A 27,611-nucleotide genomic window follows, 5' to 3' on the forward strand; every position below is an offset into this window, starting at 1 on the left:
TGTCCTCAGCCCTAAGAGTGCCAGCAGTTGAAGCTTCAGGACTGGTGGGGTTCATGGTCTTGGCTCAGTCATGCAACCTGGACATTGGCCCTGCATCTGACCCACCACACGTTCCACCCTCACGGGCCAGGCAAATCCTTGAGGTCTAGCTGGACCATCCCTGTTCCCTGGACACAGCTACTGCCCTCTGCACGTGCCTCTTACCATGGTGGTTCCCATACACTCTCTCTTCTCCATAATCTCCTACCTTTATTTTAAAATTATCATTACATTTAACCCCAACTTTAGAATAAATGGTAGATTTCTGATCATCTGAATTTTTACCACCCGTCTGCCTCTCTGTTTCCCGGATTGCTGTGAGGTCGAAACCTGAAGAGAAAGACCACAAAGACACTCTGAGGAGGGCCTGTGACTTTAGGGAAAGGTGACACTGTGAGCAAAACCCAAAGAATATATGGTGACAGCACGCTGTGCTTCAGAAACAAAGGAAGTAATTTTTTTTTTGTAATGTATTAATACTGTGGGTAAAAATACAGAACATTTTAAAATTTGTTATGTTAAAGGGAAAAAAGAAGAAGTTGTAAAGCATTAAGCAGAGTAAAATCACCATTAAGTTATAATGTGCCCACTTCTCTACTGACGAGCTATTTTCCTAGATAGAATGAATGCCAAAATGTTCATAGTGATTATATGGCTATCTCTAAATGAAGACATTACTAGTGATTTACATTTTCTTCTCAGTGCTTTTCTGAATTTTCCACACTTTCTATAATGCGCTTGTGGAAGCAATAGTAAGGCATGGGGTTAAGAGCCGCAGAGCATGGGGCTCTCGGATTTGAATCCTGGTTCTGTCACTCCATACAAATGTGACGTTGGGGACATAGCTTCACCCTCAGCACCACCTCACTCCCCTCATCTGCAAAATGAGAATTACACAGGGTGATGCGAACAGCCTGTCACTTAGAACTGTGCTTGGTGCATAGCAAGGACACAAAAGGGTGTGATTATCTATTCTTTTGGAAATCAAGAAAGAAATGCATAGAAATTGTGCTCTAGAAGTCCTGAAATTAAACCTATTGTGAGGCAAAAAGTACTGAGTAACTGAATAATTTCATGCCAACCTGTATCTTAAGTAAATAGAACTTCTCAAATCTTGGGTGTTTCAAGGGCAGATTCATTTATAAAGCAAGATTTCACAGTGTATTAGCTTTCTATTGCTCTGTGATAAATTGCCACGCACTTATCAGCTTAAATCAACACAAATTTATTATCTCACAGTTTTTGCACATCAGAAGCCTAGACATAACATCACTGAGTTCCCTGCTCAGAGTTTTTTTTGACAAGGCTGAAGTCAAAATGTTGGCCAGGGCTTCAGTCTGATTTGACACTAAGGTCCTCTTGCAAGTTCACTGGTTGTTGGTAGAATACGGTTCCTTGCAGTTGCCGGACTGAAGTCCCATCTGCTTCTCAGCCATCGGCTAGGGATCACTCTCAATAACTAGAGTCTGCCTCTCTTCCTAGGGAGTGAGTAGCATAGCTATTTCTTTCTTTCAAAACCAGCTAGAGAAAACTCTACATTTAAAGGGCTCCCTGAATATGCCTGGCCCATCTAGGAAAATCTTGATTACCCCAAAATAAACTGATTGGAGTCCTTAATTACATATGAAGAATCCTTTTTGTCATTGCCATGTAACAGAATATAAGCGTGGAAGTGATAACCAGTCATTTTCACAGGTTCTGCCCTTATTCAGAGTAGGGAATTAAATGTGTTCACCAGGAGGCAGAAATATTATAATTCTACCTACCACACATAGAAATGCTTTTAAAAGATCAAAAAGAGCCTTCAAACTAAACACCCAGATAATATCACAAGGGAGAATTTATGTGACTTAGTTCCAAAGTGATTCACCAAATAGAAATGAATATATAATGGAAATCAATAGATGAAGATTAAGTTGCAGATTGAACAAGTTTTTTGGGATTTGGGGGGTTTTAGGAGTTTGGGTTTGTTTATGGCTTTTTGTTTTTTATATGCAAGTTTTTTCTCATGGATTTCACACTCTGGAAATCTGGAAAGAAAACATAATCACTCCAATGTCGTAACGTTTTGCTTATAAAACAGTTGTTCTTCAATGTTAGGAAAATGTTTGCCTGAATGTTGCTTTGGAAAAAAAAAAATTGTCTTTTAAAATGACCCCTGCAATTTAACAAAATGCAAATGTAATCAGAGAAGTCTACTTTGCCCTTTATTTTAGTTAACCTAAAACCCCTAGGCTCCTTCAGATAAAAATAAGTACAAAAGAGAATTCTGATGATGATCTCATGAAGGTGTTAGAAATTCCTCTGTGCAAAAGACTAAGTATGAAACTGGAAAAATTGTCACAAGCATTTCAGGGCACAGGAAATCATCAGTGGCATACAATGAATTGAGAAATATTTATTTTTGAAAAACTGCATGAACTTCAGTAAAAGCAATGATACTGTGGCCTCCTTGCCTGAGGCTGCTCTATCTACCCTGCCCTCAGCTTGGTTAGTGAGAACAGTAGTTTTATCATTGTGGAACTGGCTGCAAAAACCAGCAGGTTTACTGCTAATGGGACAGATGATTTCACTGAGATGTAAAGATCCATGGCTCTCCTGGCCAAAGGTGATGGAGGCCGTTGGGAATTAACAAGCAGAACCTACAGCTTTGCTAGCTCAAGGTTTGATCCCTGATGAAGCAACGGTGATCAGTCAGAAGTTTGCCTGGGAGATGCTGGAAACAATTTGGAGAAGAGCATCACGGAAGGGCTGAGATAAGCTCTCTACATATCCCTAGTTGATTGGGAAACCATGCATGTTTAGGGGGAGACCTAAAAGAGCCCAGCAGAAAGTGAAAGCCCAGGGGAACTTGAGAACTGGCTGCCACTTTGAATATATTCCCTAGCTCACATGTGGATTGATCAACAGATGGTGACTCTTTCTTTCACTTGAGCAGTTAGAGGCCTTTGTAGGGTTACTACACCTTACAAGCTTGAAGTGTTTCAGCACAAGTTGCTCGATGACTCTAAGCTATGTAGACACAGGTGTGATCCTTAGAAAACCAGACTAATAAATGAGCAGAGATGTCAGAAACTCCACACTCCAGGGCAAGCAGATCCACAGTTGAAGCCCGGAAAGTTACTAGAAAAGAAGAGACAACAACTCTCAGAAAAATGAGACAAAATCCAAAGTTGCTAAATGCATTATTTAAAACTTTCAGTTTCCAACAACAAAAAAAATTAGTAGACATGTAAAGAAACAGAAAATCGAGATCCATACTTAGGAAAAAAGCAGTCAATAGAAAGGGACTCTGAGTGAATTAGAAAGGGACTTCAAAGTGCTACTATGGGGATATCCACAGAATTAAAGACAACCATAGTGAAAGAATTAAAGGAAAATATTGTGACAGTGTTCAATGTTCAGCAAGTTGAAGACATTTCAATAGAGATATAAAATTATAATAAAGATCCAAATGGAAATTCTAGACTTAAAAATCAATAATTGAAATTTAAAATGTACTAGATGGGCTCAACAGAAGATTTGAGTTCAAAGAAGAATCAACGAACCTAAAAGCACATCAATACAAATTATCCCAACCAAAGAATAGAGAAAATAAAGCTTGAAGAAAAATGAGCAGAGCCTCAGAAACATGTAGTGTAATATCCAATATCTCAACATTTATAAAACGAGAGTTCCAAGAGAGGAAAGAGCAAAGGGAGGAGCAAAAAGTCTTTGAAAATGTAATGATTAACACCTTTTAAAAAATGAGGAAAAGGCCAGGTGCAGTGGCTCACACCTGCAATCCTAGCAATTTGAGAGGCCGAGGTGGAAGGATCACTTGAGTCCCAGAGTTCAAGACAAGCCTGGGCAACACAACAAGACTTCATCTTTACAAAAATAAAAATAAAAAATTAGCCCAGTGTGGTGATATGTAATCAGCTACATAGGCTGAGGTGGGAGGATCGCTTGAGCCTGGGAGACACAAACAGGCTCTCTCTGTTTAAAAAAAAGGAAGGAAAAGAAAAGAAAAACATTAGCCTACAGATCCAAGAATCTCAAGAAACTCCAAATACACAAAGAGAAGTAAATCTGGATACCTTATAGTCGAACTCAAACTTCTGAAAACCAAATACAACATAAAAATCTTGAAAGCACAGACAAAAAAATGACTTATCACTTACAGGAAAACAGAAATATGACCAACGGCTGAACTTTCATCAGAACTCTGTAGGCCAGACGGTAGTAAAATGATACGCAGCACTTCTTTTTATTGTGCTTCATTTTATTGCACTTTGCAGATACTGCATTTTTTACAAATTGGAGGTTTATGGCAACCCCTTGCCAAACAAGTCTATCAGCACCATTTTTCCAATAGCATGTGCTCACTTCATGTCTCTGTGTTACATTTTGGTAATTCTCAGAATATTTCAAACTTTTTCATTATTATTATATCTGTGCTGTGACTCTGTGTTCAGTGATCTTTGATGTTACTATTGTAATTGTTCTGAGGTGCCATGAACCACACCCATGTAAGACAGCAACTTTCATTGATAAACGTGTGTGTTCTGACTGTTCCACCAACCAGTTATTTCCCCATCTCTGCCCGTCTCCACTGCCCTCCCTATTCCCTGAGACACAACAATATTAACATTAGGCCAATTCGCAACCCTACAATGGCCTCTAACTGCCCAAGTAAAAGACAGAGTCACACATATCTCACTTTAAATCAAAAGCCAGAAATTATTATGCTTAGTGAGGAGGCATGTCAAAAGCCAAGATGGGCCTCATGTCAAACAATTAGCCAAGTATGCAAAAAAAAAAAAAAAAAAGATAAGAGAAAGTTATTGAAAAAAATTTAAAGCACTATTCCACTAAACACACCAATGATAAGAAAGTGAAACAGCCTTATCATTGATGTGGAGAAAACTTTTCATGGTCTAGATAGAATATCAAACCACCCATGATATTCCCCCAAGCCAAAGCCTAATCCAGAGCAAGACTCTAGCTCTCTTCAGTTCTATGAAGGCTAGGAGAGGTGAGGAAGCTGGAAACAAAAGTGTAAAACTAACAGAGGTTGGTTTATGAGGTTTAAGGAAAGGAGCTATCTCCATAACATAAAAGTGCAAGGTGAAGGAACACATGCTGATGTAGAAGCTACAGCAAGTTATCCAGAAAATTTAGCTAAGATCTTTGATGAAGGTGGCTATACTAAGCAAATGATTGTTAATGTAGACAAAATAGCCTTCTATTAGAAGACGTCATCTGTATGACTTTCATAGCTAGAGAGGAGACGTCAATACCCAGCTGCAAAGCTCCAAAGAACAAGCTGACTCTCTTGTCAGGGATTAATGCAGCTGGTGACTTTAAGTCGAAGCAAATGCTTGTTTACCGTAATGAAAATCCTAGGGCCCTTAGGAATTTTGCTAAATCTACTCTGCTTGTACTCTAGAAATGGAACAATAAAACTTGGATAATGGCAAATTTGTTTGTGCATGGTTTACTGTATATTTTGAGCTCACTATGGAGACCTACTGCTCAGAAAAAATATTTATTTCAAAATATTACTGCTCATTGACAATATACCTGGCCACCCAAGAGTGCTGATGAAGAGGTGCAAGGAGAAAAATGTTATTTCCATGTCTCTACCACAACATATATTCTGTAACTCATGAATCAAGAAGTCATTTTGAGTTTCAAGTCTTATTATTTAAGAAATACATTAGTTTAATTAGATCCTATGTGTTAGTTTTGGCTTTTGTTGCCATTGCTTTTGGTGTTTTCATCATGAAGCTTTTGCACATGCCTATGTCTTGAATAGTATTGCCTAGGTTTTCTTCTAGGGTTTTTATGGTTTTAGGTCTTATGTTTAAATCTTTAATCCATCTTGAATTAATTTTTGTATAAGGTGTAAGGAAGGCGTCCAGTTTCAGTTTTCTACATATGGCTAGCCAGTTTTCCCAACACTAGTTATTAAATAGGGAATCCTTTCCCCATTGCTTGTTTTTGTCAGGCTTGTCGAAAATCAGATAGTTATAGATGTGTGGTGTTATTTCTGAGGCCTCTGTTCTGTTCCATTGGTCTATATATCTGTTTTGGTACCAGTACCATGCTGTTTTGGTTACTGTAGCCTTTTGGTTACTGTAGCCCTATAGCCTTGTAGTATAGTTTGAAGTCAGGGAGCATGATGCCTCCAGCTTTGTTCTTTTTGCTTAGGATTGTCTTGGCTATACGGACTCTTTTTTGGTTCCATATGAAATTTAAAGTAGTTTTTTTCTAATTCTGTGAAGAAAGTCAATGGTAGCTTGAGGGGAATAGCATTGAATCTATAAATTATTTTGGGCAGTATGGCCATTTTCATGATACTGATTCTTCCTATCCATGAACATGGAATGTTTTTCCATTTGTTTGTGTCCTCTCTTATTTCCTTGAGCAATGGTTTGTATTTCTCCTTGAAGAGGTCCTTCACATCCCTTGTAAGTTGTATTCCTAGGTATTTTATTCTCTTTGTAGCAATTGTGAATGAGAGTTTGCTCATGATTTGGTTGTTATTGGTGTATCAGAATGCTTGTGATTTTTGCACATTGATTTTGTATCCTGAGTCTTTGCTGAAGTTGCTTATCAGTTTAAGGAGTTTTTGGGTTGAGACGTTGGGGTTTTCTAAATATACAATCATGTCATCTGCAAACAGAAATAATTTGACTTTCCCTCTTCCTGTTCGAGTACCTATTTCTCTTGCCTGATTGCAATGTCCAGAACTTCCAATACAATGTTGAAGAGGAGTGGTGAGACAGCGCATCCTTGTCTTGTGCCAGTTTTCAAAGGGAATGCTTCTAGCTTTTGCCCATTCAGTATGATATTAGTTGTGGGTTTGTCTTAAATAGATCTTATTATTTTGATATATGTTCCATCAATACCTAGTTTATTGACTGTTTTCAGCATGAAGGGGTGTTGAATTTTATTGAAGGCCTTTTCTGCATCTATTGAGATAATCATGTGGCTTTTGTCATTGGTTCTGTTTATGTGATGGATTATGATTAGTGATTTGCATATGTTGAACCAGCTGTGCATCCCAGGGATGAAGCTGACTTGATCATAGTGGATAAGCTTTTTAATGTGCTGCTGGATTCGGTTTGCCAGTATTTTATTGAGGATTTTCACATTGATGTTCATCAAGGGATATTGACCTGAAATTTTCTTTTTTTGTTGTGTCTCTGCCAGGTTTTGATATCAGGATGATGCTGGCCTCATAAAATGAGTTAGGGAGGAGTCACTCTTTTTCTATTGTTTGGAATAGTTTCAGAAGGAGTGGTACCAGCTCTTCCTCTTTGTACTTCTGGTAGAATTTGTTGTGAATCCATCTGGTCCTGGGCTTTTTTTTTGGTTGGTAGGCTTTAATTACTGCTTCAATTTCAGAACTTGTTATTGGTCTATTCAAGGATTTGACTTCTCCCTGGTTTAGTCTTGGGAGGGTACATGTGTTGAGGAATTTATCCATTTCTTCTAGATTTCCTAGTTTATTTGCATAGAGGTGTTTATAAACTAAAGAGCTTCTGCACAGCAAGAGAAACTGTCATCAGAGTGAAGAGGCAACCTACAGAATGGGAGAAAATTTTTGCAATCTATCCATCTAACAAAGGGCTAATATCCAGAATCTATGAGGAACTTAAACAAATGTACATAAAAGAAAACAAACAACCCCATCAAAAAGTGGCCAAAGGATATGAACAGACACTTTTCAAAAGAAGACATTAATGCGGCCAACAAACATGAAAAAAAAACCTCATCATCACTGCTCATTAGAGAAATGCAAATCAAAACCACAATGAGATACCATCTCACACCAGTTAGAATGGTGATAAAAACTCAGGAAACAATCGATGCTGGAGAACATCTGGAGAAATAGGAACACTTTTACACTGTTGGTGGGAGTGTAAATTAGTTCAGCCATTATGGAAGACAGTGTAGTGATTCCTCAAGGATCTAGAACTAGAAATACCATTTGACCCAGCAATCCCATTACTGGGTATATACCCAAAGGATTATAAATCATGCTACTATAAAGACACATGCACAAGTATGTTTATTGCAGCACTATTCACAATAGCAAAGACTTGGAACCAATGAGTTCATGTCCTTTACAGGGACATGGATGAAGCTGGAAACCCTCATTCTCAGCAAACTAACACAGGAACAGAAAACCAAACACCGCATGTTCTCACTCATAAGTGGGAGTTGAACGATGAGAACACATGGGCACAGGGAGAGGAACATCATACACCAGGGCCTGTAGGGGGGTGGGGGGCAAGGGGAAGGATAGAATTAGGAGAAATACCGAATGTAGATGACGAGTTGATGGGTGCAGAAAATCACCACGGCACACGTATACCTATGTAGCAAACCTGCACGTTCTGCATATGTATCCCAGAACTTAAAGTATAATTTTAAAAAAGAGAAAATAATACATTACATGAAGTTCATGAGGTTATAGCTGCCATAGGCACTTATTCCTCTGATGAATCTGGGAAAAGTAAATTGAAAACCTTCTGGAAAGGATTTACCATTTTAGATGCCATGAAGAACATTCATGGGAGGAGGTCAAAATATCAGCATTAAGAGGAGTTTGGCAAACGTTGATTCCAACCCTCAAGAATGATTTTGAGGGGTTTAAGACTTCAGTGACGAAACTGCAGATGTGATATAAATGGCAAGATAACTCGAATTAGAAGTGAAGTCTGAAGATGTGACTGAATTGCTGCAATCTCATGATAAAATCTGAATTGATGAGGAGTTGCTTCTTATGGCCGAACAAATAAAGAGGTTTCTTGAAGTGAAATCTACTCTGAAGAAGCTGTGAACATTGCTGAAATGATGACAAAGGATTTAGAATGTTTCATAAACTTAGTTGATAAAGCAGCAGCAGGGTTTTAGAGGACTGACTCCAATTTTGAAAAGTTCTATTGCAGTAAATGCTATCAAACAGCATTGCCTCCTACAGATAAATCTTCCATGAAAGGGAAAGTCAATCAATGTGGCAAACTTCATTGTCTTATTTTAAGAAATTGCCACAGCCAACCCAACCTTCGGCAACCACCACCCTGATCAGTCAACAACCATCAACATCAAGGCAAGACCCACCACCTGCAGAAAGATTATGACTTGCTGAAGGCTCAGATGATCTCTAACAATTGTTACTGGTAAAGTCTTTTTAAAATTAAGATATGTACATTGTTTTTAAGACACAATACTAGTGCACATTTAATAGACTACAGTATGGTAAAAACATAACTCTTATATGCACTAGGAAACCAAAATTTCATGTGACTATTGAGATATTTGCTTTATTGTGGTGGTCTGGAGCTGAATATCTCCAATATATACCCATACTTAAAATGCTGAGAGGAAGAAGAAGTTATCAACCAAGAGTTCTGAATCCAGTTAAAATGTTATTCAAAAATGAAGGTGAAATAAACACATTCCCAGATAAACCAAACTTAGAAGATTCATTGTTGGCAGACACGCCACGCAAGAAATGGTAAAAAAAAAAAAAATAAGCCCTTCAGACAGAAAGAAAATAACACCACATGGTAACTTGCATCCACAGGAAGGAATGAAAAGCACTAGGAATGTAAATATGTAGAGAAATATAAAATAATAGTATATATGTATATGCACATGCACACAAACACTTCTCTTCAAAATAAAAATTTGTTTAAAGTAATAATTATAAAACTATATTGCTGTATTTATAACTCTTATAGATATAAAATGTATGACAAAAATAGCCCAAATACAAGGTGAGTATGGAGCAATATTAGAGCAAAATTGTGAAATCTTACTACAATTAAATCAGTACTAACTTAAAATACATTATGGTAAGGTAAAGATGCATACTGTAATCTCATAACCACTGGAAATATGAACATCTAAATAAGAAATTACTTTAAAAAGTTACAAAAGGAAGTAAAATAGTGCAAAAAATACTTGCTTCCCACAAAAAAGATAGTAAACAAGGAAAGAAGAGCAAAAAAGCAACCCAAGATGTCCAGAAATAGCTGCCATATGAAAATGACATTATATGTGAATGAACTGCACACTTCAATCAAAGGACAAGATGAATAGACTAGATTTTAAAAGGTAACATCTAAGTATACTGTCTGCTAGAAACAACTTTTAGACTCAAACACACAATAGGTTGAAAATAAAAGGATGGAAAAACATATATCATAAAAACAGTAACTGTAAGAGAATAGGGATAAATATATTAGTACCAGAATAATGAACTTTAAGATGTAGAATAATCCTCAAAACAAAAAGGTATATTTCATAATGAAAAAGGGGCTATTATATCAAGAAAGAAATAATAATTATATTTATATGTAATTGTCAATATTAATTATGTATATGAACTTAATTTAAATGCCCCCAAATACTGAAAGATTTGAAAAGACAATGCAACCATAGAGTTGAAAATTTCAACACTCCTCTCTTCTTAATCTATAGAATTAAACAAAAAGAATGTAAAGATATAGAAGACCTGAATAACCCAAATAACTTGACCTATGTAACATCTACAGAACACTCCATTCAATGACAACAAAGCATTCATGGACCATTCTCCAGGACTGACCATGTGTTATGCAATAAAGTAATTATCAATTCTTTTTTTTTTTTTTTTTTTGGGACGGAGTCTCGCTCTGTCGCCCAGGTTGGAGTGCAGTGGGCGCCATCTTGGCTCACTGCAAGCTCCGCCTCCCCGGTTCACGCCATTCTCCTGCCTCAGCTTCCCCAGCAGCTGGGACTACAGGTGCACGCCGCCATACCTGGCTAATGTATTTTTAGTAGAGACAAGGTTTCATCGCATTAGACAGGATGGTCTCAATCTCCTGACCTTGTGATATGCCCACCTCGGCCTCCCAAAGTGTTGGGATTACAGGCGTGAGCCACTGTGCCCAGCCATCAATTCATTTTTAAAAATTGAAATCACATAAATATTTGTCAAATTAAATTAGAAATCAACAACAGAAAAAAGTTTGGAAATACCACAATAGGTGGAAGTAATACAATACCCCTTCTTAAAAAAATTTTTTTAAAGACTCTGACAATTCAACAAAATAGCCCTAAATAACTCCATTAAAAAGTGGACAAAGGACATGAATAGACATTTTTCAAAATAAGACATACAAATGGCCAACAAGCATATTTTAAAATGTTCAACATCACTAATCTTCAGAGAAATGCAAATTAAAACCACAATGAGATACCATCTTATGCCAGTTAGAATGGCTATTGTTAAAAAGTCAAAACAGAACAGATGTTGAAAGGATGTAGAAGAAAGGGAGGGCTTATACACTGTTGGTGGGAATGCAAATTAGTACAACCCCTGTGGAAAACACGGTGAAGACTTCTCGAAAAACTAAAAATAGAACTACCAGTCAATCCATCAATCCCACTACTGGGCATCTACCCAAAGGAAAAGAAATCATTGTATCGGAAGACACCTGCTCATATATCTATGTTTATTGCAGCACTATTTACAATAGCAAAGATATGGAATTAAGTGTTCATCAATGGATCATTGGATAAAGTATGGTGTGTATATATGTGTATAGTATACAATACAATGGATCATTGGATAAAGTATGGTGTGTATATATGTGTATAGTATACAATAAAATACTATTCAGCCATAAAAAAGAATGAAATCATGTCTTTTGCAACAACATGGATGGAACTGGAGGCCATTATCTTAAGTGAAACAACTCAGAAACAGAAAGTCAGATACTACACGTTCTCACATAAAAGCAGAAGCTAAATACTGTATACACATGAACATAGAGTGTGGAATAATTATGACTGGTGAAGTGAAGGAAGGGAAGGGAGTGAGGAAAGAGAAATTACTTAATGGGTACAATGTACACTATTTGGGTGATGGTTACACAAAAAGCCCAGACTTTACCACTACACAATATATCCATGTAATAAAACTGCACTTATCTTTTTTCTTTTTTCTTTTTTTTTTTTTTTTCTTTTTTTTTTTTTCTTTTTTTTTTTTTTTTTAATTTATTTATTATTATTAAACTTCAAGTTGTAGGGTACATGTGCACAACGTGCAGGTTTGCTACATATGTATACTTGTGCCATGTTGGTGTGCTGCACCCATCAACTCGTCATTTACATCAGGTATAACTCCCAATGCAATCCCTCCCCCCTCCCCCCTCCCCATGATAGGCCCCAGTGTGTGATGTTCCCCTTCCCGAGTCCAAGTGATCTCATTGTTCAGTTCCCACCTACGAGTGAGAACATGCGGTGTTTGGTTTTCTGTTCTTGTGATAGTTTGCTAAGAATGATGGAATGGATAGCGCATTGGACTTCTAAAACTGCACTTATACCCCTTACATGTAAACAAATCTTTTTTAAAAGAAAGATAAAAATGAGAAAAAGAAGAAATCAAAGGAAAATTAGAAAATAAATATAAATCCATGCATTTACAGCCAGTTCCATTTTTTGACAAAGACACCAGCAACATACAACTGGGAAAGAACAGTCTCTTCAATAAGTGGCATGGGAAAACTGAATATCCACGTACATAAGAATGAAACTAGACCCTTGTCTCGTATCATACACAAAAATCAAATCAAAATGGATTAAAACCTTAAATCTAAGACATGAAACTACAAAACTACTAGAAGAAAACATTGGGGGAGAACGCCAGGACATCGGTCTGAGCAAAGAATTTTTGTGTAAAGACTTCAAAAGCACAGGCAACAAAAAGAAAATTAGACAAATGAGATTATATCAAGCTAAAAGCTTTCTGCACAACAAAGAAACAATAAACAAAGTGAGGCCATAACCCACAGAATGGGAGAAAATATTTGCAAATTATCCATCTAACTGGAGATTAATAACAAGAATATATAAGGAGCTCAAATAGCTCAAGAGCAAACAAACAAACAAAAAACACCCAAATAATCCAATTTAAAAATGAGCAAATGGTTTGACTAGACATTTCTCAAAAAAGACATACACACATGGGCAACAAGTAGACGAAAAGCGTTCTCAACATCATTAATCATTAGAGAAATGTAAATCAAAACTACAATGAGATATGATGTTACCCCGGTTAAAAATACAGGGAATAATGCATGCTGGCAAGGATGTGGAGAAAGGGGAATCCTTGTTGGTGGGAATGTAAATTAATATAGCCACTGTGGAAAACACTAGGGAAGTTCCTCAAAAAACTGAAAATAGAACTACCATACAGTCCAGCAATTCCACCGCTGTATTTATATTGGAAAGAAAGAAAATCAATATATTGAAGCAGTATCTGCACTCCCATGTTTACTGCAGCACTATTTACAATAGCCAAAATATGAACTCAACCTCAGTGCCCATCAATGGATGAATAGATAAAGAAAATATGGTATGATACACAATGGAATATTATTCTGCCACAATAAAGAATGAAAGCCTGTCATTTGCAGCAACATGGATGCAACTGGAGGTTACTATATTAAGTAAAACAAGCCAAGCACAAAAAGACAAATATTGCATATTCTCACTCATGTATGTGGGATTAAAAAAATGGATCTCATAAAGACAGAGTAGCAGTGGTTAGCAGAGGCCAGGAAGAATAGGAGGAGGGGAGAGGTTTATTAATGGGTACAAATACATACCTAGATAGAAGAAATAATATCCCGTGTTCAATAGATTAGTACAGTGACCAGTGTTTACAATAACCTCTTGTGCATTTCAAAACAGTTAGAAGAGAATGATTCAAATGTCTCTAGCATAAAGAAATGACAAATTTTTAAGATGATAGATATCCCAATTACACTGATTTAATCTTTAAACATTATATGATTGTATTAATAATCACGGGTGCCATGAAAATATGTATATCTATTGAGTATCAATAAAAATAGTAAAATTATTTTAAAATCAGAAAATAGTTTGGCCTAAGTGAAAATGAGAACATAGTATATTAAAATCTATTGAATGCAGCTAAAGCAGTGCTTATGGAAAAATTTATAACTTTAAACACTGATATTAAAAAGAAAAATCTAAAATTAATAATACAAGTTTCCACCCCAAGAAGCCAGAAAACGAAGAATCGAAAGCCAAACTGAGTAGAAGGAAGGAAATAATAAAGATCAGAGCAGAAAATGATAAAATAAAAACAGGAATGCAATAGAGAGAATCGATGAAACCAAAATATAGTCCTTTTGAAATGATCAGTAAAACTGATAAACCTTTAGCTAGGTCATTTAAAAAGGAGAGATAAAGCTATGATCAAAATCAAGAATAAAACAAGAGGGGACATCATTGTAGACCCAAAGGAAATTAAAAGGATCATAAGGGAAGATCGTAAACAATTTTGTGCCAAGAAGGTAGAGGTAGAGTTTAGATAAAATACACGAATTCTGAAAGGAGACATGATTTAAGAAAAAATAGGAAATGCGTATAGACCTATACCAAGTAAAGAAATGGAATTCGTAATTAGAAATTGTATCTGTTTCCTAGGGATGCTATAAAAACGTTACCATAAATTAGGTGGCTGAAAATAACAAAAACTTATCCTCTTATACAATTCTGAAGGCTAGAAGTTTGCACTTAGGTGTCCACCTCTTTCTCCTAGCCTCTCATGGTTGCCAGCAATCCTTCACATTCCTTGGCTTACAGCTGCATAACTCCAGTTGTGCCCACATCATCCCCTGGCCATTTTCCCTCTGTGTGTCTGTCTTCATGTGGCATTCTCCTCTCTGCGTGTGGTTCTCTTTTCTTAGAAGAACACTGGTCATTTGGGATTAAGGACCACTCTATCCTAGTATTACTTCATCTTAACTAATACATCTGCAAGAACCCTATTTTATATAAAGCACATTCTGAAGTCCCAGGAAGGGCATGAATTTTAGGACACTATTCAACCAGGTACAGAAAATCCCAAGCCTAGATGGCTTCACTCGTAAACTCTATAAGGTACTTAAAATAGAAATAGTGCAATCCAACACAATTTCTTTCATAAAATAGAGGAGGAAGTAATACATTTCACTTCATTTTATGTTTTTCTGTCATGTAAATCCAGACAGAGACATCATAAGGAAAGAAAATAACAGAATTTTACAAACAGATGCAAAAACCCTTAACAAAATATTGACAAACTGAATCCAGCAACATGTAAAATAAATAATATACCATGACCAAGTAGAGTTTATCCTAAGAATGCATGCTTGTTTAACATCTGAAAAGCAATTAATGGAATGCACCAAATTAGTATAATAGAGGCCACAATTACATTGTCAGCCCAATGGAAGTAGGAAAATTATTTGAAAAAAATTTGTCACCCATTTATGTTAAAATCTCTCAACAAATTATGAAAGAAAAGGTGACTTCCTCAACCTGATAAAGGACATCTATGAAAACCGTACTTCTGACTTTTTGTATTAAATGATAGCAGACTGAATGCTTACCTCTTAAGATGAGGAGGAAGGTAGAAATGTCCATTCTCACCACTTCTAGTCAACACTGTATTGAAGATTCTATTCAGTTTAATAAAAAAAGAAAAATAATAAAGTCATACAGATTGGAAAGGAGTAAGTAAAACTGTATTTTCAGACAACATAATCCTAAATATGGAAATATCCTAAGGTATCCACAAAAAAAAACTACCAGAACTGATAAGCGAGTTTAACAGGATTCAAAATTGATATACAAAAATTCATATATATATATATTTTTATTTTATTTTATTTTATTTTATTTTATTTTATTTTATTTTATTTTTTTGGGAGATGTAGCCTCGCTCTGTAGTCCAGGCTGGAGTACAGTGGCATGATCTCGGCTCACTGCAACCTCCACCTCCTGGTCTTGGTTCAAGCAATTCTCCCGCCTCAGCCTCACGAATAGCTGGGATTACAGGCATGCACCACCATGCCCGGTTAATTTTTGTATTTTTAGTAGAGACAGGGTTTCACCATGTTGGCCAGGCTGCTCTTGAACTCCTGACCTCATGATCCACCCGCCTCGGCCTCCTAAAGTGCTGGGATTACAGGCGTGAGCCAACGCGCCCTGCTTGATTTTTTATTTATAATAGCACCAAACTTTTAAGAATTAAACTTAAGAAACAATCTTACTCACAATTAATAAAAATATTTAAGAATAAGTTTAACAGCAGAAATGCAATTACTCTACACTGAAAACTACAAAATATTGCTAAAAGAAATTAAGGCTTTATGGAAATGAAGAGATGTGTCATGTCAATAGATTGGAAGATTCAATAGTGTTAAGATGGCAGCACTCTCCAAATTGATCTATAGATTACACACAATTCTAATCAAAATCCTAATAGGATTTTTTGTAGAAATTGGAAAACTGATTCTCAAATTTATATAGAAATTAAAAGAAGCCAGAACAGCCACAATTTTGAAGAACGCTATTGGAGAATTTACACTACCTGATTTCAAAACTTACTGTAAGTATTATAGTAACTGATACAGTGTGGTACTGGTATGGGGACAGACATAGATAAATGATACAAAATAGGAAGCCCGGAAATAAACCGGTACATTTACAGGCAACTGATTTTCAACCAAGTTTCCCAGATAATTCAAAGGCAAGAGGGTAGTCTTTTAACAAATGGTTATGGAATAATGGGATATCTATATGCAAAAAAAGGATGAGGGAGAATTTAGATACTTATTTCAAATCACACACAACTGTGAACTCAAAATAGAATATAGACCTAAAGGTAAGAACTAAAACCATAAAACTTCTAAAAGAGGCCGGGCACGGTGGCTCATGCCTGTAATCCCAGCACTTTCGGAGGCCGAGGCGGGCGGATCACGAGGTCAGAAGATGAGACCATCCTGGCTAACATGGTGAAACCCCGTGTCTACTAAAAATACAAAAAATTAGCCAGGTGTGGTGGCGGGCACCTGTAGTCCCAGCTACTTGGGAGGCTGAGGCAGGAGAATGACATGAACCCACGAGGCAGGGCTTGCAGTGAGCCGAGATTGTGCCACTGCTCTCCAGCCTGGGTGACAGAGCGAGATTCCGTCTCAAAAACAAAAACAAAAAAAAAACAACTTCTAAAAAAAAAAAAAAAAAACCAACTTCTACAAGAAAATCTCCGTGACATTGGATGAAGCAAAGATTCTTAGCACGGTCCAAAAGGAGAAGTTGTTAAATTGTACTTTATCCAATTTAAACACTTTGCTCTCCGCAAAACATCATTAGAAAACCAAAAGATTAGCCACACACTTGGAAGCAATACTTGCAAATCCCATAGACGTTAGTATAGCAATGATTGTTTTAATTAATATGAGTGATAATTTTCAATTTGGAAGGATGCTGTTTTAATATATGTAGTGTGGCACTACATATATTTAATATGTGTAGTGTGGAAAACATAAATTTTAAAGTAAAATAGTTCTGAATTTGAATCACAGGTTAGCCCCTGCTGATCTGAAAGGATTCAAGTATATTGCTTAACCTTTCTGGGCCTCACATTTCTAAGGAAATCTGGAAAGAAGCAATCTCATGAGAATGTGGTAAAGATTAAATGAGATAGAATTTGTAAAAACGCCTAGTAGACAGCCTGAAACACAAAATGGTATTCTAGAAATTTTCATATTTCATGCTCCCAAAATGTATTAAGGTAGAAGGCAGCTATTAAAAAGCATATTTAATAGGTTATGTTTGATAAAATAGAATTTGCTTTTTTCTAATTATAAAAGAATGCTTGGTTTTCATATTTTGGATGAAGAAGAGTACTTTTAAAGAATAAAATCAATTGCAATTCCCAAATCCTGATGATCACTATTGATATTTTGATATATTTTCTTTCAAAATCGTACAGGTATACATTTGTGGGCTTTGGATCTTGTTCTCTTTTTTTGTTATATTTCTAAATTTGAACAGTTAGGCAGTCAACAAAACATTTGTGAAAATTTTGGCAGTAGTAAGCATTTGTTGTCAGCTGAAAACTTTCCACGTTAGCAAGTAGATTTGTGTATAAAGACAGAATAATATTGGGCAGAGTGTAAAATTATTTTTTTCTCTCTCTCTCTCTCCCCCTCTCTCCCTATCGATTTACCTACATATCCGTTCCATGCATCATCTGTCTATCCTCTTTGCAACCACTCATCCATCAATCTATCCATCCACTCATCCATTCGTTTTCCTATCATCTATCCATCCATTCTCTATATCTTTATATGTCTAACTATTGGTCTTAGAATGCAAATATTAAAGTGAGTTGAAAAATGAAGTTACGTTCTTCTGAAAGAAAAATTCGATTGATTAATTTCTTTAATAATAAAATATGGATTTGTCATTTCGGTTTATACAGAGTACATTTTTTATAAATTGAATGGAGGAAGTCTCAGCTCCAACATTTGACAAAAATGTATATAAAGCATACCTTAAAGTAAAGGAATTTTATTTAAAATGTAGTATAGACAAAAGTGTATTGAAAAGGACAATATTTTCATTATCCAATTATTTCTGAGTGTTTTTTGGTTTTTGGTTTTTGTTTGTTTGTTTGTTCATTTGTTTTGAGACGGAGTTTTGCTCTTGTCACCCAGGCTGGAGTGCAATCTCGGCTCACTGCAACCTCCACCTCCCGGGTTCAAGTGATTCTCCTGCCTTAGCCTCCCAAGTAGCTGGGATTACAGGTGCATGTCACTACCCCTGGCTAATTTTTTGTATTTTTAACAGGGACAGAGTTTTGCCATGTTGAGCAGGCTGGTCTCAAACTCCTGACATCAGGTGATCCACCTGCCTCAGCCTCCCAAAGTGCTGGGATTACAGGTGTAAGCCACCATGCTGGGCCCTGAGTGTATTAGGCTTTCATGGGATCTTGCTAAGTAAAACAGTAACTGCTATAAATTTTTTTTGCATATTCCCCCCGCAAAAAAAATGAGAAAGTAAAAGATGATTGATTTAGCATGTTTTTATAAGTCAGGTAGCGTCTAGTTCTTTGCTTTCAATAAAATGGAAGGGGAACTTAATGAAATTGTCAGTTTATAAATCATTTAAAATAATTTTCAACGATAGTTTACTCCAACATGTTTGGCATTTACCTCAGAAGAAGTTGAAAGAATTCTGTGACATTGCTATATCAAAAAGTCCTTCAATTCTGATCTATTTATTCAAGTAAACATGTTTCTCAGTACTTACATGTTTAACAATGAAAAAGAGGAACAAAAGTGATGCTGAACCTTGTCTTTTTACATGAATAAGTAGTATTTCTCAACAGACATAGGTACCAATTAAAAAGGCTCAATAATGTCATTAAGAGATGCAATTCCAATAACATTTTACCTTTATCATCTATAACAGTTTATCAAATTGGCAATCTATTGTTTAGAGAAGTTAATTTTACTAACAAAGAAAACTCAATCCAGACTCCAAACTTGAAGTATCACAGTAAATTAAAATTTTTATTTAAGTTTTATACATGTTTTTAGTATAGAGATCAATACTAATACTTTATTGATCAATAGTGTGATCAAAAAATAATTTCAACTATAAAAACACATTACATTTGGATAAAATTCTGTGGTTGAAGAAGAATTCAAGGAGGTGGGCTTTTCAATTCAAGAAGAGGAATTATCAATGCAAAATTAATCAGTGTGAAATAAGAGTTTGGTCATATATTTTTAAGTTGATAAGACTAGATAGGAATCACTATAGTATTTACATACCTTTGGATACACATAGAAGGTTACTCTAACAGTTCCACTGCAATGTTTACAATTGGTCCAAATTTATATCCTTTGTAACTAGATTGATATCCATTAATAATTTCTTGTTGTCCATTAAAATGTGTAAGTTCATAGTTTTTCAAGTTTATTTTAGAAGATACAGAGTTAAACACTGAAAACCATTCGTTCACAGTCTGCACACTAGACGCTACTTCTTGAAGCCTGTAGTCTGTAGTATGGCCTTCAAGGTGCTTCACAATCTAGCCCCTTCCTACCTCTCTCACTCTTCCTTTCTCACTGACTCTGAATTTTAGTCTTGGCCAACTCTTCTCTTTCTTACCTCCAATTCTTAAAAAACTCCAAACTTTTTCTCCTTTTTCTGATGAATGAGTTCCTCCTATCCCTTAAGACTCAGCTCCTCTGAGAGGCTATCAATGAGAGGTTACACCAGCGTGCCCCCAAAGTACTACCAGGTCCCTCTATCACAATACTTACGGGTTTCTCAGATTGTTTATTTATATATCAGTTTGCCCCACTGGCCTGTGACTTCTTTTATTCACACGTCTCTTCAAGCTTTTGGGCACATAGTAGGTGCTGAAAAGTACATGTTGAATGAATGACAGGACGAATGTGTCCTGACATCCTCACTCTCATTTTCTGATTATTCATTTTTAATAAATTTCTAAATCAGCTAACCCAGTTACCCTACATCTCTTAACACAGTCTGCTTATTTCTTCTCACTGCCTTGCTTGGGCTCTGCTCACTCATCGATGTCCTCAGCCTTTGTTTTCTCCACTAATTGCCCAAAACAGTGCCTCTCTGGTTGACAATGTTCTGGCAACGTTGGCAGCTTTGAACCCACTGAGCATTTTCTCATAAAAACAATGTTTCAAGTAGTAGTTAGGTTAGGCCATAGAGTGTAATCTACTCAAATGTAGTGAAAACACTAGTTGTCTGCAATAAAAGAAGATTCAACCCGATGAAAGTAAAAATGTTGTTGATAATGCAACATACTTTTCAAAGATGAGCTTCTGTGCCTTTGTTTTTTAAAGAGTTCGTGGAGAAGATGTGTCTTCCCTGTGGTGGCCTTAGTAGATGGGAGATGAACTAATTTTTGTTAAATGCCTGCTCCGTGCCAGGCACCATGTGCATTTTATGTGTGGTATCACGTAAGTCTCACGACACTTTTGCCAGATGTGCAGATAGCCTTTGCTGTATTACAAACCACCCCACACTTACACGACCATCATTTATGAGCCCAAGATTCTGTGAGGTGGGCACAGTTGGATAATTCTTCAGTTGGTCTCCTGGAGCTCACTCCTGAGCGGCGCTAAGCTGATAGATGATAAAATGGCGGGGGCAGGGTTATCTGGAATGATCTGGGTGATCTGTTGGCTGAAGCACCTCGGTTTTCCATCATGGGGCCTTTCCAGCAGGTTGACTCAGGCTCACAGCTGCAGTGTCAAAGAGGGCAAAAGTGGAAGTTGAAAAGCTTTTGGAGGACTCAGTTCCAATCTGACACACTGTCCCTTCCTTCACATACTGGTCAAAGAAAGTCACAAGGCCAGATTCAAAGGGCTGGGATATAGACACCATCACTTTATGGGAGGAAGTGCAAAAACTATGTGGCTGTTTCTAATATACCAAACAAGGAGCATTGTTATTCCATTCCGTGGGTGCCAAAATCCTTCCAAATGCACCAATTCATAAGTAATAGAAGCAGTATTTGAGCCCAGATCTCTCTAAATCCCCAGTTCTTCTACTCTGTACTATACCAGAGCACCTTAGGTAACCTTCCTTTTCCTCCTTTCCATTCTCTTTCTTTCTCCTCCTTTGCCTCTCTCTATCCATGTCCAAACTCTAAGAGGAGGAAGCAGAAGAAAGAAAGGGTGGGATGCAGTGAAATTCACACCAGAGTTATGTGCCACGCTCTCTGAGTAACTAGCATCTTAGGGAAACAAGGCCAGCAGTAAGACACATTTTAGGTGAATATTTTTACACCTTTCTTTCTTGTTTTCTTTTCACCAAATAGTGTGTTCAAGTCCCAATTTCTCCTGTTACTAGCTGTATACTTGGCAAGGTACTTACCCACTCAGCCTCCATGTGCTCATCTGTAAAATGAGAGTAATAATTCCTACATCTATGAGTTGTGAAGTTCGAATGAGATAATAATATATGCAAAAAACATTTTGAAAACTGTAGGGCACACACTAGCAATGCGATGAATTATTCATGCTTCTACTCGGGGTCAAAAAGGAAATATAGTCATGCTGACTGTGGTTCTGAAAACTGCCAGGTGCTTTCAAGGCTTTTCAGCGAAGTGTGGGTTTCAGACAAATGGGAAATCTAATAGACCGCTCTCTGCAGTTGGCTTCATTTCCAGCCAGCACAGATATGATTATAATTAGAGTTTCAAGAGTCTGTTTCACATCAAAAGGATTCCTTGGCCCAGTCTGCAGTCTACCTGAGGTATGTGGCCAGACGTGATCCCTGTGGCAGGTGTTTTTATTCAGGCCCATTTGCTTCTTTTCCTGTGCTACCAGGAGTGTCTGTTTCTATTATACTCATTATTTTCAGATACCAGGTGAGAAGAGACTTTCCATATGTGAGATTTCAGATGGTGACCACTGAGCAAAATGCATAGCTCTTGCCCCCTCTCCTCACTTCCTAAATGAAGAGCAACTCAGACAAATTCACTTTAACAGAGCCAGGCCTTTTATTAGAAGCCAGAGAATAGTCTGTAATGGTAGGAATTACTCTGCCCATGCATTTCTCCCAGGAAAAACATTCGTTAGCCTGTCAAGGAAGTGAAACCTCTTATTAGAAACTGTAAAAAAAGTCAGTTTCTCCATTTTTGCTGCTAAAGGATTCAGAACACATCTCACTGCACACCTGAAATTAACAATTCAACTGGAAGGAGAGGTGAGACCACTGGAGACAGGTGGAGATGGCTGAGTGAGCAGGACTCCAGATCAAAGCTCAGCCCAACCTGGGTGTTCATGATTTCAAACCCCATTATGGCCTTTTCTGCAGGGTGCTTTTGATCATCATAACTCTTCACTGGGCAAAGTGATGATAGCGGTAAGACTCACCCAGTGTTCAGAGACAGATTTTTTTTTTTTTTTTTTTTTTGCTTCTTTTTATCTAGCTAATGATTTTCCAATTTTAGCCAGCAGTTCTGAGAAGCCACAACTGTCATAAGAGTCCTTGATGGGATTTCTCTGAGTAAAATTCAGAAGAAAAGCCCACATGTGTAAGGACAAAGAAGCAGGTTGGTTTCAAGCTGCCCCATTCGCCTTGCATTTATCCTTCTAAGCCATGGATTAAAACAAATGCTAACGATGGAGTTGAATTTTCAGGGAGAGGAAACAGCATCCAAGGTTTATGATCACTGGGGTCATAGGAATGGAGACTCCTCAAGGACAGACTCCAAGGAAAGGACACCTTATGCCCTACGGTCACCCACTATTCCTGCTGCACCAAACTATTGTTGGTTTTCAATTCTTGCATCTCATCAAGTCTATTATGCCATTGATTGCAAGAATATTATTTTAGGTATTAATGAGAAAGAAAAGTTGCTGCTAATTGAAGTAAGAAACATATGGAGAAATATACCAGGATGTTTCAGGCCACCAAGTCTTGTTTCTCTCTTGGGACTGCCTCTTCTCTCACCTGCTCTTCTCCTACCTGTTATGGTCTCTCCAAAATCACATCTCCCGTAGCTTTTGACTGGTATTTACCATCCAGTTCATGTGATTTTTGGAAATTCATTGTGAGCTTCCTGTGAACAAAGATCATATTTTATTCATCTGGGGCCCATCAAAGCCATGGGAGGACACAGTGCTCCAGCATTTCTGCCCCTTCAACCACTTGAGGATGCAGCAGGAGGTGCCATCTATGAAGGAGAGAGCAAGCCCTCACCAGATACCAAATCAGCTGGTGCCTTGATTTTAAATTTCCCAGCCTCCAAAACTGTGAGAAATGAATTTCTATTATTAGAAATTACACAGTCTCAGGTATTTTGTTATAGCTGCGTGAACAGACTAACATACAACCCAGTCTCCATTGTATTCTTCCTTGATTGTGAGCAGCAGCACATCATGACCACATGCTACAGAAGCTGCTGTTTGGCTCTAGAGAGGGCACTGGCTGTTTCATGCCAGAATGAGGAGTGGAGCCACGTCCACAAGTGGAGACTGGAACAGAGAGGAAGTAACTTGGGTGAGATGACTGAGCTGGGAAGCAACTGAAGGTGCATCCATTAGCCCTTTGCTAGGGAGCCCCTAGCAACCAACCACTGTAATGCAACTCATGTGGCTCTTCGCTTGAGGCCAGGAGTTTGAGACCAGCCTGGCCAACACAGCAAGACCTCATCTCATATATATCTATATACACATACATATGTGTGTGTGTGTGTAAATATTATATTGTATTACATATGTAATATATATTATATTACATATATAAGATATATATGTAAAAAAAATTAAAAAATTAAAGTCTCTTGCCTTTATTCTCCGACCCAGGCACAGTGCCAAGAACTTAGAGTTAGAGATGATAAGACCCCATTCCTGCCCTCAAGGAACATATGGTCTAATTCTAAACTCTCAGAAATAAAGTTTCAGAAAGGTGGGTACCTTGTTCAAAGTCACACCATTTGTAAGTGGCTCAAGTTTATGTCAAAGCCTCTCTCTTTTCAGCTGCACCATACTGCATCCTCTTATCACATAGCAATATAATTACTTATCATTATTTTTTAGTTGTAGTTGTTAAAATTTATTTAGCTCCACCTTTCACCCATCTTAATAGGTGATTATCAGAGACATAAACCAGGGTGTAAAAGTACATTATTAATGCCAAAAATATTTACTTGTATTAAATGCATTGGATATATTCATAATAAAAGTGAAATTGGTTATCTCTGGGTGGGTTGAGTGATGTTTATTATCTTTTCTTATACTGTTCTGTATTTTGTAAAATTTAAAAAATAAGTTTGTATTGTGTTTATATTTTTTGAAAAGTTATTTTTAATAAAACAAATATATATGAAAGCGCAAGACCATAAAGTGCTGATAAGCATCAGCTACTAAATTAATTACAATGTAAGGAAATCCTCAAGTGCCATGCATTAGGTTAGAAACACAACCCATCAACCTTGATAGTTAATGGTGATCAATGCATCTCAAGTAGGTACTCTCAGAGCCCAGGAAGACCGTGGTAATCCAGATTTCACTGTTGCAGATGTGGTGAACCTTTCTCTCTGTCCAGAGACAGGGGACAGAACATGGAGACCAAAACACCATCAGACATTGCAGCATCTAGAAAGTAGAAGTCTCTCATTTCTTCATCAGCAATCTCTCATTTTATAGAAGATTTTACTTCTTTATGTATAGAAATGCCCAATTTTATTGTTCATATCCATTATCAGCCACCTTCCCTCAAGGAATCCTGCTGGGAATTTGGTTTAACTGATACCATGTGTGTAAATGTGGGTCTGTAGCTCCTTGTACAGATGGACAATCATGAGCCTACTGCTGGCCCAGGCTCCCTGGAACATCTTTTGTAGGACATAAACCTTCCTTTGCCTTCTTAGAAATGAACCTCTGCCAGCAAGTTTCCATTCTTCTTACTGCAATGGAATCTAACAATTTCTTCTCACGTACTGACTGATCTTTGACCAACCGCTTGTTTATAAGGGAACAAAAAGAGTCCCTTTTCTCTGGAAAAAAAGGTTTGGCTTTCCCCTGCTGCTCAGAAAATTAAGGCAAGTGATAGAATCTTCTAGGAATGTCAGCCTAGGAGCTCTAGGCATTCACACTTACCATATATCAAAGTAACAGAAGGAATATTTTCCTAACTTAATACAATTGTCCATCTAGACACTTATCATGTTCATGCATGCTTTCAAGTAGTATGCTTTGTAGCTGTGAGGTAAAATAATATTTTACAATGTGTTATGATTTCAAAGACACACTCAGTCTCACTTTTATCTCATTTAACCATCACAGCAGCCCTATGGGAAACATATTACCTGCTTTGCAAGGAGGAAACTGGGTTCAGAAAAGCCACATGGTGAGTTCAAGATTACTAAGTCAGGACTCAATCCCAGATCTTTCAACTTCAAATGCTAGGCAATTTCCATCGCTTTTCCAAAATTAAAAATTGTATCCTGGATTCCCCTCCTACCAAGTGAACGTGTAGGATGGGAATGATCCTATTCTGCAGCCATCTACTGCAGAAAGGAGAGAAAAGTGGGGGAAGAGAGAAGCTAATATCTGTTGAACTTCTGCTCCATGTGGGCTGTTTTCCTTGCACTAGCTCATGTAAACATCATCACTTTCTCTGTTTTGGAAAGGTTGGCCTTCTTAAGGACACACACACACACACACACACACACACACACCCTTTCCTTCTCCTGTCTCTCCAGTTCAGTTTTCTGTAGGACACTAATGACATGTTCTTGTCCTCCCTGGCAGGGTGTGTGCTGGTGGTGTCTGTGATTGAACAGCTCGCTCAAGTTCACAACTCGACGGTCCAGGCCTCGATGGAGAGACTTTGCAGCTACCTGCCTGGTAAATATGGGACGGGTCATGCTGCTGGGGGTCTGCTTGTCCTCTCACTCCTGAGTCATCATGACTGCCTTTACTTCCTGCCCATGCTGACAGAGAAGAATCTGATTATGCTACTTCTGTAGGTTGATATTCTTATGGGGCTCATAGAAATTAAAACAAACAAACAAAAATGATCTAGACAACTTCTCCCTGACATTCATTTTCCATCATGGCACAATGAAATTGCTGTGGACCCTTAGGGAATAAACTGTTGAATGGCCGCCACATTACTAATAATTTGCTTACCTACTGATCATTGCCTTAAGTACTAAGAAGTCAAAATAATGAATAAATAATTTTATGTTAACATGACCAACATTCACATTCCAAGATGTACACCTAGCCCTACCAACACAGAGCTTTGGGTTGGGAGAACAACTGATCTCAAAATTTCAAATGGGAAAATAATCTAGAACATTTCATTAATTTAAACTGGATCTCAATAAAGTACCTTATACACCCACCAAAGGAAGAAACTGATTGAGTTCAAGCAAGTTGCATATTTGTTTTTCAATATTAGTAGAAATAAAATATTAATCATATTTCCATTATAGAATACTGTTACTCGAACAGTCATAATGAATAAACTTTTTTGAGAGTCAAATTTTTATTCACTTAATGGGAACTAATTCATCTAGGGTGCCTACATTATTTTTTCTGTTAAGTCAGGTAGCTGGAATAATGGCAATTGTATCTTTGATTGACACAGTACGCTGTGCCAATAGCATCAAAGTCTTTTCAGAGAAGTTATTGCCTTTAGTCATAATATGCATTCACAGGCTAAAATGTTTAGAATTCAAAAACAAAGACTGGGAGAGGATAAGACACAAACACATGTATTTAGAATGTCCCAAATGGACCATTAATATTTTAACATATTCACATCATAATTACATCTTTCTTTTGTGAAGTTAAAACATGGCACCTATACTTGGAACACTTCAGCTTTCCCTTCCTCCAGTTCCATTCTCCCCTGCCCCACCTCCCTAGCAGGAACTCCTTCACGTGAACTTAATGGGTATCGTTCTTGTCAGATTTATATTTACACATTCACTTGTATGCATTCATGAATAATGTGTAATATTGTTCTGCCAGTAATTTTTTTGGTTTTTCTTTGTAAAAACAAGACAAAAGTAGAAAACCATGCGAAGCAAATGTGTAGCTTCATCGGTTACTGAACGATGAACGCCCTTGTAAACATAGTCTGGGTCAAGAAAGAACAAATCAATGGCGTCCTCTGAAGTCCCATTCACATGCCCCATCCCATCCTCCCCC

The 27,611-nt window shown here is 37.2% G+C and overlaps 1 protein-coding gene across 2 annotated transcripts in view; it reads left to right on the forward strand.

The window, feature by feature from the left end:
- Positions 1 to 27,611, forward strand: part of AOAH (acyloxyacyl hydrolase) — a 228,137-nt gene that overhangs the window by 8,335 nt on the left and 192,191 nt on the right. For both annotated transcript variants that reach the window (XM_073008965.1, XM_073008964.1), the window contains exon 2: positions 26,202 to 26,297. In XM_073008965.1, coding sequence (XP_072865066.1) covers positions 26,202 to 26,297 — 96 coding nt within the window. The remainder of the gene's footprint in view (positions 1 to 26,201; positions 26,298 to 27,611) is intronic.

This window comes from Chlorocebus sabaeus, chromosome 21 (assembly GCF_047675955.1).
Source record: "Chlorocebus sabaeus isolate Y175 chromosome 21, mChlSab1.0.hap1, whole genome shotgun sequence".
Taxonomy (NCBI): Eukaryota; Metazoa; Chordata; class Mammalia; order Primates; family Cercopithecidae; genus Chlorocebus; species Chlorocebus sabaeus.